The following is a 12,478-nucleotide window of genomic DNA, read 5'->3' on the forward strand; positions in this document are numbered from 1 at the left end:
CTGCAACATAAGCGGAGGGCTGTGAGAAAGCAACTCCACAGCCCTGTCCGGAGAGGGGCTGCAATGCCTCCTCTTGTGTGCAGCCTTCCCCCTCCCTGGAGGAGGTAACTCCGCCCCCTGACGGACAGGGGATCCCGGCCCCGTCCGCACCGTGCTAGGCACGATCGAAGGCGGTGCCGCACGTGCGGTGTCCTTCGGTGCCTGCAGGCTGCGTGCCTGCGCGCTCTGCACCGCCGGTTCCCCGGGGGTCGGTGCCGCTGCCTGCGGTGCCGCCGGTACAGGCGCTTGTTTAGCCGCCGCCCTGCCTGCGGTGCGGGGCGGCTGGCTGATTATCGGAGGCTGAGCCGCTTCCACGTGGCTCTCCGTGCCGCCGCCGATCAGCTGTTGCTGTGGCTGGGGGCTGCTTGCTCCTCCCGTCCCGCTCGCTGTTGCTGCCGGCAGGGATCGGGCTGGGGAGGCTTTCCTCCGTTTTTGCGCTGATGGGGTGAGGGAGGCAGCTTTCCTTTTATGGGCCCGGGAGGGTCCCTCCTGCTGCGGCCGCTCCGGCACGTCTGGCTGGAGGGCCTTATCAAAAAGCAGCATTTTAAGCCGCATCTCCCTGTCTCTCCTTGCTCTGGCTGTTAATTTAGCACAGAAGGAGCATTTCTGTGCAACATGGGACTCCCCAAGGCACCTTATGCATAGACTGTGCCCATCGGACGCTGGCATCGCCTCTCGGCAGGACTCACATTTTTTAAATCCTGAAGAGGACATTGTTGGTGAGTCTTTCAGTTGTTAAACGGGTACTTAGCACCTTCTCTGTGCTGTTTTCCCCTTCCGATGGCCTGCCACAGCAGGAGGGCTGATGGCCCTATGCTCCTGGCCTCCGGCGCTTGTTACTGGGACTGGATTGAAGCTGTTCCGCTTGTAGTTTGTTTGTTGCTTTTGTTTTTTGTTCTTTTTTTTGCAAAAATAACAACCGGCTAACTTGCAGTAGCCTAAGTACTTGAAAAACTTTAAAGAAAAACAGTTAAAGTCATTGAATACGCTACTTGGCCTTAGCCTAGTTCGGATTCCGTCTGCAGCCGACGGCGGTTAAGAGGAACTGGCGGGGACTGGATCGCGCACATGGCCAGGAGCGCGCAAGGGAGCGGCGCGCGCCGGCGCATGCACGGTCTGGCAGAAACTGCTTGGAAGATCCGATGTGCGGCGCCGGGCAAGCCCGACACCTATTGTGGAGCACCCACGGGGACACTCGAAGAAGAACAGGACATTCCTGATATGCCTGCATTTTTTTAAACAAAAATAATAAAAAGCAGAGAGCCAGAAAGCCTTTCATGCCTTCTTTGTACACCATAAAACGAAGGGGAAAAAGGCACACTCCCATTTAAAAAAAATGCAAACATTTGCAGATTATCTTTATGACTTTAAAATAAAAAAGTACAACTTCAGTTCCTGGTGAAAATATGGAAGAAAAATTAAAGATTGAGCAGCCCACCACTTCAGTTCAGGCGCTGAATATCTAGGGCTGCATCTACACTATTAAATTCAAATGTATCTCATTTAGCTCGATTATACCATGTGACTGTCTTCACTGTAAAGACCATTGGCTCGATTTTGGTTACACTAATCTCGAGATTACAAAATCAGTTACCTGACGGGTGTAGCGTCAAGCTTGAGTTCAGAAATTCAATTAAAGGTCAATGTGGAAGCACCACATCTTAAAAGCAAATTTATTAGCCTCCAGAGGTGTCCCGTATGTAACTCACAAAGCCCCTCTCAGTGCTCCACTCTGGCCAGTGCTCTCCAGTAACAGGAAGACTGAATTTCCAAGCAAGGACAGCGAGCCTTTAGCTGTGGGCTCATGTTGGTATGAGACCACGAGAAATGGCTTCTTTCTTGCTACGCTATTAGTGGATAGAGTGTATCTACCCATTCAAATAACCGCTGCAGGGAGTTCCCAGCTCTGTCACTACAGTTGCTATTTTTTTTGGCACTGCCTGGCACCAACCCATGCCACATTGTACCACATGTCAACAAGGCTGTGTTGGGGATGGTGCTTGCATAAAACACGCAGAGAAACTTCTTAGCACAGTCTGGGTCCTTCCCGCGCTCAGCCACATCACATGGATAGCCCCCAACCCAACCCAATAAAAGGATGTGCCTGCCGTTCAGTGCTGATAATACTGCCAGTCATGTGTTTAGGGCTCCAAGGGTGGGAAAGATATTATTGGCTTTGCTGCTGCTGTTGGGAAGTCTCCCCCGGTGTTTAAGATACTGGGGGCTTTGCTGCTGCCATTGGGAAGTGCCCCCCTGTTGTTAAGGTACTGAGGGCTTTGCTGCACCTGTGGCGTCATCTCCCCCAGAGGTTAAGACATTGGGCGCTTTGCTGCTGCCATGGGGAAGTTTCCCCGTGGTGGCTAAGGAGTTTGCTGCCACTGGGGAAGGACCACCTCAACTGGTCCTCCACTGAACCACCCCCACCCTTGGCCCATACCGGGGCTTGCTGCCACTGGGGAAAAGTCTCCCGGCAGCTAAAGAACGTGTTGCTGCCACCAGGGAAGGACCACCTCAGCTGGCCCTCGCTCCACTGACCACCACCCCCACTTGGCCCATACCAGGGCTTGCTGCCACCAAGGAAAAGTCTCCCCGGCCACTAAGAAATTCAGGGTTTGGCTGCTGCTGAGGGGAAGGACCACTTCAACTGGCCCCCCACTGCACCCCCTTCGCCCATACTGGGGCTTGCTGACACCAGGGGGAAATGAAAAATTCTTTTTTCCTGCACTTTTCTATCCTTTCTTTTCATTTAAAAAAAAAAACAGTCCAGGACCCTACATTATTTTCAAGGATCACAGGCACGCGATGATGGGAGGTGGGACACTCAGTGGATGGCCAGTTGAGAACAGTCGTGGCATGGAAGCCTTGCAATGCACGGGAAAGCCGAAGACTCTCTCCAACACCAATATATTGAAGGGGGATACCAAAAATTCTTTTTCCTACTCTTTCCTATCCTCTTCCTTCTCACTTTAAAAAATAGTACCGAGACAGGGACCTTGCTTCAGCACTCTAATTACTATTAGCAGCTGTCAGTTTTCCTCAAAGAGGGCCTCACTAATCACAAGTGCGCCTGAAAACTAGGGTTAGGGAGTTGATACATTTATTGGCCCATTAACGGGCAAGTGGTTTAAACAGGGCACACAAAGGGAGGTGCTGAAAGAGTAAGGGAGACACAAGGCTAGTAGAGCCTGACAAGGGCAATTCTCTGAGTAGAGAGGCACTTCCACCCAAACCTTGCTGGGAAAGAAGCCAGAAAGCTGGAAGACAGTGCCACAGTGTTCATACACGGATTTGTATTGAAGGGACTGTAACACTGTAAATGAAGTATATGCCAGTGTGGTCAAAAAGAAGGTCTCAGAGCAGTCTGTGAAAAAAGCAGGGATAGGATAGGTGTGTCCTGCCACAACAAGAAAAAAATAGCACTAATTCAATTTTTATAAATAGTTGCTTGCAGGTCAACTTTAATGTTCAGCACCCGCTCAAAAAATCTTAGGTGTAGGACACAAACACCTCTTTTAATGAGAAAGAATCTCTAGTCAAGACCCAACTGATATTATCAAACTTCAAGAAAAATTTTAAAAAAATGCTTATTTCTGCTGGCTATTCAGATAGTCATTAAAGGACATGCCAAACAAGACTTTGTGCAACCATAAATATAACAATTTTAAAATGTTTAAAATATTTTCATTGGTGTATTAAGAATTTTGGTGCCTGGTGTGTGAAACAACGTTTAAAAACACAAAATAAAATGGATAAAGAAAGGAAGGAATGTAAAACATTATAAAAACCTGTATTCTCAAAACACTGTCTTACCTGACTGAATGTTTTGAATAGTGCTTACAACAGAGCTCATTTATGAGATGACAATCTTGCCTACAAACATGAAACAAAAGGCACAACCTTAGCAACATGAGGTACATAAAGTGAATAATGGGCATTTACCTATGAACAAGTGTTCAAATTGGAAGAGGACACATTCTTAGCAATGAGCATCTTCCACTAACCATGAAAAAAAAAAAAAAAAAAAAAAAAAAAAAAAAAAATCAACAGAGGTAGCCATGTCAGTCTGTATTCTAACAAAACAGCAGTCATGTTGCACTTTGAAGACTAACAAAATGATTTATTAGGTGATGAGCTTTCATGGGACAGATCCACTTCTTCAGATCTATAAAATTTCCAGTCCAGACCCAAATGTATAGCACAGAGGTCCAAAAAAAATGCAATAAAAACTGACAAATCAAATAAATGAACTGAAGTGGGTGGGTGGATGTTAAGTGTCTTGCCCAAGATTATTATGAACATCAAAGGAAGGGAAACGGTCCTTTTAATGCTTGAGATAGTTGTCTTTGTTCATACCTAGTGTTAATGCGTTGAATTTGAATATGAGGCTCAGTTCACAAATCTCCCTATGCAATCTGTTTTTAAAGTCTCTTTGTTGTAGGATGCACACTCTCAGGTCTTTAACAGAATGACCCACTCCATTGAAATGCTCACTGACAAGCTTAAGTGTAATGAGATTCCTGATGTCTGCTCTGTGTCCATTCATTCTTTGCCAACGTGTTTGCCTGGTTTGTCCAAAGTACATTATAGAGGGGCATTGCTGGCACATAATTGCATATATCATATTGGTCGAGGAACATGAGAACGAGCCCCTGATCTTATTATTAACGTGGTTAGGTCCAGTGAAGGTGTCTCCACAGTAAATATGTGGACAAAGTTGGAATCAGGGTTTGTTCCAAGGAAAAGTTCCAGGATTAGTATTACTGTGGTGTAACCTGCGATTGCTAGGGAGAATCTTCATTGGGTTAGTAGGTTGTGTATACGAGAATACAGGCCTGTCACCTAGGGCCTTCCAGACTATCACCATGACCTAGAATAGGCTGTAGGTTTTTAATGATGCATTGCAGGGGTTTGAGTTGGGGGCTATAGGTAATGACAAGTGGTGTTCTGTTATTGACCTCCTTGGGCCTATCTTGAAGTATCTGGTTTCTGGGTATTCATCTGGCCTTGTCAATCTGTTTGTTTTTTTTTTTAAACTTCTCCCAGCGGGTAATTAAGTTTTACTATGGCAAACCGGGTGTTTGACTTATGTAACTTTGCTCTCACTCACATTTGTTTCCAATTTGAGGATAATTTATACCTGTAGATTAGCAGCACTGCTATGGGCATTGGCATTGCCCCACAGCATGCTAACATTTTTATGGCTGACTTAGAACCACGATTCCTCATGTCTTGTCCCTATTAACCCTCCTCTACTTATGCTACTTTGATGATATCTTTATCATTTGGACCCACAGTAGAGAGACTGCAAGAATTCCACAGAGATTTTAACAACCTGCATCCTATCATCAATCTCAGTCTTGATCATAGAAGAGTAGGACTGGAAGGGACCTCGAGAGGCCATCGAGTCCAGCCCCCTGCCCTCATGGCAGGACCAAGCATTTTCTGGACCATCCCTGAAAGCCATCTGTCTAACCTGTTCTTAAATAGCTCCAGTGATGGAGATTCTACCACCTCCCTTGGCAATTCATTCCAGTGTTTGATCACCCTGAGAGTTAGGAACTTTTTCCTAATGTCCAACCTGAACCTCCCCTGCTGCAATTTCAGTCCATTGCCTCTTGTTCTATCCTCAGAGGCAAGGAAGAACAAGTTCCCTCCCTCTGCCTTATGACACCCTTTTAAATACCTGAAAACTGCTATCATGTCCCCCCTCAACCTTCTCTTTTCCAAACTAAACAAGCCCAATTCTTTCAGCCTTTCTTCATAGGTCATGTTCTCTAGACCTCTGATCATTCTCATTGCTCTCCTCTGGACCCTCTCCAATTTCTCCACATCCTTCCTGAACTGCGGTGCCCAGAACTGGACACAATACTCCAGCTGAGGCCTAACCAGCGCAGAGTAGAGCGGGAGAATGACTTCTCGTGTCTTGTTCACAACACACCTGTTAATGCATCCTAGAATCATGTTTGCCTTTTTTTGCAACAGCACCACACTGTTGACTCATATTTAGCTTGTGGTCCACTATAACCCCCAGATCCCTTTCTGCTGTACTCATTCCTAGGCAGTCCTTTCCCATTCTGTATGTGTGACACTGATTATTTCTTCCTAAGTGGAGCACTTTGCATTTGTCCTTATTAAACTTCATCCTGTTTACCTCAGCCCATTTTTCCAGTTTATCCAGATCCTTTTGAATTATGACCCTGTCCTCCAAAGAAGTTGCAACCCCTCCCAGCTTGGTATCACCTGCAAACTTAATAAGTGTACTTTCTATGTCAATATCTAAATCGTTAATGAAGATATTGAACAGAACCGGTCCTAAAGCAGACCCCTGCAGAACCCCACTAGTTATACTTTTCCAGCCGGACTGAAAACCATTAATAACTACTCTCTGGGTACGGTTATCCAGCCAGTTGTTCACCCACCTTATAGTAGCCCCATCTAAGTTGTATTTGCATAGTTTATTGATAAGTATATTATGTGAGACAGTGTCAAATGCTTTACTGAAATCTAGGTATACCACATCCACCACTTCTCCCTTATCCACAAGACTCTTTATTCTATCAAAGAAAGCTATTGGATTGGTTTGACATGATCTGTTTTTAACAAAGCCATGCTGGCTGTTCCCTAGCACCTTACCACCTTCCAAATGCTTGCAGATGATTTCTTTAATTACCTGCTCCATTATTTTTCCTGGCACAGAAGTTAAGCTGACTGGCCTGTAGTTTCCCGGGTTATTCTTGTTCCCCTTTTTATGAATGGGTACTATATTTGCCCTGTTCCAGTCTTCTGGAATCTCTCCCGTCTCCCACAATTTACCAAAAATGATTGCTAAAGGCTCAGATACCTCTTCTATCAGCTCCTTGAGGATTCTAGGATGCATTTCATCAGGCCCTGGTGATTTGCAGACATCTAATTTTTCTAAGTAAATTTTAATTTGTTCTTTTCTTATTTCAACTTCTAAGCCTACCCCTTTTTCACTAGCATTCTCTATGTCAGGCATTCCTTCAGATTTCTCAGTGAAGACTGAAACAAAGAAATCATTAAACATTTCTGCCATTTCCAAATTCCCTGTCACTGTTCCTCCCTCCTCACTGACCAATGGCCCTACCCTCTCCTTAGTCTTCCTCTTGTTACCAATGTATTTATAAAAAGCCTTCGTTTCCCTTTATGCTTGTAGCTAGTTTGAGCTCATTTTGTGCCTTAGCCTTTCTAATCTTCCTCCTGCACGCTCGCGTTGTTTGCCTATATTCATCCTTTGTAATTTGTCCTAGTTTCCATTTCTTATAAGATTCCTTTTTTATTTTGAGATCATGCAAGATCTCCTGGTTAAGCCAAGGTAGTCTTTTGCCATGTTTACTATCTTTCCTACCCAGTGGGATAGCTTGCTTTTGGGCCTTTAATAATGTCCCTTTGAAAAACTGCCAACTCTCCTCAGCCGTTTTTCCCCTCAGTTTAGCTTCCCATGGGACCTTACCTACCAGCTGTCTGAGTTTACCAAAATCTGCCTTCCTGAAATCCATTATCTCTATTGTACTCTCTTCCCTTCTACCTTTCCTTAGAATTGTGAACTCTATGATTTCATGATCACTTTCACCCAAGCATCCTTCCACTTTCAAATTCTCAATAATTTCCTCCCTATTTGTTAAAATTAAATCTAGAACAGCTTCCCCTCTGGTAGCTTTTTCAACCTTTTGGAATAAAAAGTTGTCTGCAATGCAATCCAAGAATTTATTGGACAGTCTGTCCCCTGCTGTATTAGTTTCCCAACATATACCTGGATAGTTGAAGTCCCCCATCACCACCAAATTCTAGGCCCTAGATGATTTTGTGAGCTGTTTAAAGAAAGCCTCATCCACCTCCTCCACTTGGCTAGGGGGCCTGCAGTAGACTCCTAGTAGGACCTCATCCTTGTTTTTAACTCCTCTGAGTCTAACCCAGAGACTTTCAACCCGTCCATCTCCTTCGTCCATCTTCACCTCTGTCCAGGTGTGTACATTTTTAATATACAAGGCAACACCTCCTCCCTTCTTTCCCTGCCTGTCCTTCCTAAGCAGGCTGTACCCTTCAATACCAACATTCCAATCATGAGTATTATCCCACCAAGTTTCTGTGATGCCAACGATATCATAGTTGTAGTCATTTATTAGTACTTCTAATTCTTCTTGCTTATTTCCCATACTTCTTGCATTTGTATATAGGCATCTCAGACATTGATTTGGTCTTGCCTCCCAGTTTTGCCCTGACCGTCTTTTTACTCTCCCAGTGTAGCTCATTCTCCCTCCCATTTCAAATTCATCTCCCATGTAGTCATGCTGTCCACTTACCTGCAGGCTTTGCTCCCCTGCCCCCGTCGATCCTAGTTTAAAGCCCTCCTCACTAGGTTAGCCAGCCTGTGTCCGAATATGGTCTTCCCCCTCCTTGAAAGGTGAACTCCATCTCTGCCTAGCAGTCCTTCCCGGAAAAGGATCCCGTGGTCAAAGAAACCAAAGCCTTCCTGGCGACACCATCTACGCAACCAAGCATTCACCTCTAGGATACACCTGTCTCTGCCTGGGCCCCTACCTCTGACAGGCAGGATTGAAGAGAATACCACCTGCACCCCAAACTCCCTGACCCGTGCCCCCAGAGCCCTGAAGTCACTCTTGACCTGCTCAGTGTCACATCTCGCAGTATCATTAGTGCCCACATGGATGAGAAGCACGGGAGAATAGTCAGAGGGCCGGATAATCCTCGACAATGCCTGCATAACGTCTCGGATACGGGCCCCCGGCGGGCAGCAGACCTCCCGAGAAGAAATGTCAGGGCGACAGATGGGTGCCTCCATCCCTCTCAGAAGAGAGTCTCCAACCACCACTACTCTACGTTTCCTCCTTGCAGGGGTGGCAGTAGACTTCCCAGCCTTGGGGGTACGAGGCTTCTCCTCGTCTGTACGGGGTAATTCTTGGTCTCCTGTATCGAGTACAGCATAACGGTTTTCCAGTACCACGGTGGGAGGGTTCTGAGCAGGGGTGGGACACTGCCTGCTGCGAGAAGTAACCAGCTGCCAGTGTCCACCCTGGTCCACCTCCTCCAGTGGTTTATCAGCTGTCCTGTGCACTGGGACAGTTAGCTCCACAGTCTCCACCTGAATACTATCTAGTAACTGCTCATGGACTCGGATACTCCTCAACCTGGCCACCTCCTCCTGTAGCTCCCCCACCTGCCGCCTGAGAGATTCCACCAGTAGGCACCTTTCACACTGAATATTCCCCTCAGCCTGGGTATCAGTAAGTGGGAACGGCAAGCCACAGTCCTTGCAGAACCACACCAGGATCTGGGTAGAAACATCCATGGTCAGGCAGTCAGTCTGGCTACAGGCACAAGTGGAGGAGACAGCAGTAGTGCTGGCACAGGTGTTGCGGGTCTTCCTAACCATTACACACCTCTGTCAAACTCCCTCTTTAAACTCCCCTGTCTGCAGCTCCCTGTCCGCTATGCTCCCCTGGTTGCTCCTGCCTCTGGCTTTTAAGCCTGCTGGCCTCTCTCAGGCCCACCCCTATGAGTCACACAGGGGAAGGCTGATCAAGGAAGCAAAAGGTCAGGCAGGCAGTCCCAACTGAAACTGAAACTCCCTCCACCTGGAATCAAAATGGCAGCTCAATTGCCAGCAGTTAAAGCACACGCTCACCTCACCCAAACATCAGCACTCTCATCTGGTATTACCTGAATATTCCACATGAGAGATACATGTCCTGCACACCATAGTACAAGTCACTGATGGCCACATCGACATCTACCGGAAACCCACTGGCTGCTACACTTACCTACATGCCTCCAGCCTCCACCCAGAACATACCCACACGATCCATCATTTATAGTAAAGTCCTTAGAAACAATTGCATCTGCTCTGATCCTACTAACCAAGACCAAAAACTTCAAGAGCTCTGCCAAGCATTCATAAAACTCAGTTACCCTCTGGGAAAAGTGAAAAAACAGATTGACAGGGCCAGACGAATATCCAGAAACCAGCTACTTCAAAGATAGGCCCAAAAAGGCCAATAAAAGAACACCATGTGTCATTACCTATAGCCCCCAACTCAAACCCCTGCAACGCATCACTAAAAACCTACAACCTATTCTAAATCATGATGTTACAGTCTGGAAGGCCCTAGGTGACAGGCCTGTACTCTCCTATACACAACCTTCTAACATAATGAAGATTCTCACTAGCAATCGTAGGTTACACCACAGTAATACTAATCCTGGAACTTTTCCTTGGAACAAACCCTGATTCCAACTTTGTCCACATATTTACTGTGGAGACACCATCACTGGACTGAACCACGTTAATTATAAGATCAGGGGCTCATTCTCATGTTCCTTGATCAATATTATATATGCAATTATGTGCCAGCAATGCCCCTCTATAATGTACTTTGGACAAACCAGACAAACACTTCGGCAAAGATTGAATGGACACAGAGCAGACATCAGGAATCTCATCACACATAAGCTGGTCAGTGAGCATTTCAATGGAGTAGGACATTCTGTTAAAGACATGACAATATTCGTCCTACAACAAAGAGACTTTAAAAACAGATTGCACAGGGAGATTTGTGAACTGAGCTTCATATTCAAATTTGACACATAAACACTGGGTATGAACAAAGACAACAACTATCTCACACATTACAAGAACTGTTTCCCTTCCTTTGATATTCATAATGATCTAAGGCAAGACACTTAACATCCCCCCATGCCTCACCCCCTTCCTTCAGTTCATGTATTTGATTTGTCAGGTTTTTTTTGAGACCTCTGTGCTATATATTTGGGTCTGGACTGGAAATTATATAACTCTGAAGAAGTGGGTCTGTCCCACAAAAGCTTGTCACCTAATAAATAATTTTGTTAAACTGCTCATTAAAAAAAGTGTTTGAATTCAGAGGTTGTTCAGAAGATGCTGTTGCAAAGGAACAGTTTTATTTTAATTCCAGAAGAAAGGAAGCAGCTTGCAAATTATATCCAAGTAAATTAAATTTGCCTCAAAGATAGAGCAGCTAAACAAAAAATTATTATATTTATGCAGGAGGGGCTGTCTGTTCATGGACTCTTTGGAAGTAAAAGGAGTCCAGCATTTTAACATTACTTTTCTGAAAACTCCGAGGTCTCGAGAAGTCTTAAAAACTTGTCATTCCAGATTACGTTCCCACAAGATTTGCTAAATGGAGCTTAATGGTAGAATTTAGAGTATGTAGGTCTGATAGTAAATATTCTGCAAGATCAACTTCAGGGCAGAAATTAAAAAATGAATTCAGAACCACACTAATATAAGCTAAATATCCAGAAATCACTGCAATAATACACTACCAGTTGTACCTTCTAAAACCAGCACTTTCTGGTCTGGCACCATCCCAGGTCCAGAAGGACCAGGGACATTCCTGGGCCAGAGAGCCCAGGCAGGAGGATGAGCTGGGTGGGGCTGGAGCCTGTGGAGCCAAGGCCAGAGTCCCCTGGCAGTCCCGCGGGGAGCAATGCAGGACCAGAGCAGCTCTAAGGGGAGGTAACAGAGCTTGTCTGGCGACAGAGTCTCTCCCCCCCCACAGCCTTATGGGAAAGAAGGCAGTATGGGCTGGAGCCCCCTGCGGTTTAGGGTCCCATGCAGGGAACCTCCCCTGGTCCAGCAAATTCCATTGCACACCAGGGATGTGCAACCTGTAGTAGTGTATTAGAATTTGGGGCTTTTACAGCTCCATAGTTTTTTCTCCAACAAAAGCATCTGAATGAGATCAGTTTTATTTACAACTTTAATACTGTACTCTTGATTCTTATTGGATGTTAAATCAATGCTTTCTCTTAATGCTCCTTGAGTTTACATTGCTTGGCTAATCTTAGAGAAGTTAAAAGCATTTTACAAATAATTAATTTAGCTTCACCTCACTCCTGTGAGAGTCAGATATATTCCTCTTTGGGAAGTTAAATGACTAGCACAAGGGTATACAAAAATCTGAGGCAAAGCTAGAAATAGAACCCCTCTCCTGACTTTAGACAGTGTGTCTCATTTGCTCTATGCAAAACGTTTTAGCATTCAGAGAGGTTTCTAAGTTACCTGCAGCTTAGATAATGGATACAAGTAAAAATACAATTGCAATCTGAAAAAACGTATGCAGGCAATGAACCAGTTTTAAGAGCAAAAGACCTGGCTGAAAAGACAAATAAGGCCATGACCTGTTGCAACAGCATTCTGAGTATAGATTAATTTGTGTGATACAATGAATATTTGATCAATCTGGAAAATTAAAATTGCCCAAAAAATTATTTCTAATGTAATACTGAAAACTGAAAAGCTGAAACATGGGCAGAGGCAACAATTAAGCTGACAGAAAATGGTCATCAGTTAACACAAGTCACACAAGACTAGATTGCAAAGAAGGAAAAATAAATCATAAGGAATTTAGAAGACCAA

General features: G+C 45.2%; 1 protein-coding gene across 5 annotated transcripts in view; it reads right to left on the reverse strand.

The window, feature by feature from the left end:
• The window catches only part of HELB (DNA helicase B), a 44,674-nt gene that overhangs the window by 9,263 nt on the left and 22,933 nt on the right, over positions 1-12,478 (reverse strand). For all 5 annotated transcript variants that reach the window (XM_075013484.1, XM_075013455.1, XM_075013466.1 and 2 more), the window contains one exon: positions 3,850-3,909. In XM_075013484.1, coding sequence (XP_074869585.1) covers positions 3,850-3,909 — 60 coding nt within the window. The remainder of the gene's footprint in view (positions 1-3,849; positions 3,910-12,478) is intronic.

Source organism: Carettochelys insculpta, chromosome 1, assembly GCF_033958435.1.
Source record: "Carettochelys insculpta isolate YL-2023 chromosome 1, ASM3395843v1, whole genome shotgun sequence".
NCBI classification, from domain to species: Eukaryota; Metazoa; Chordata; order Testudines; family Carettochelyidae; genus Carettochelys; species Carettochelys insculpta.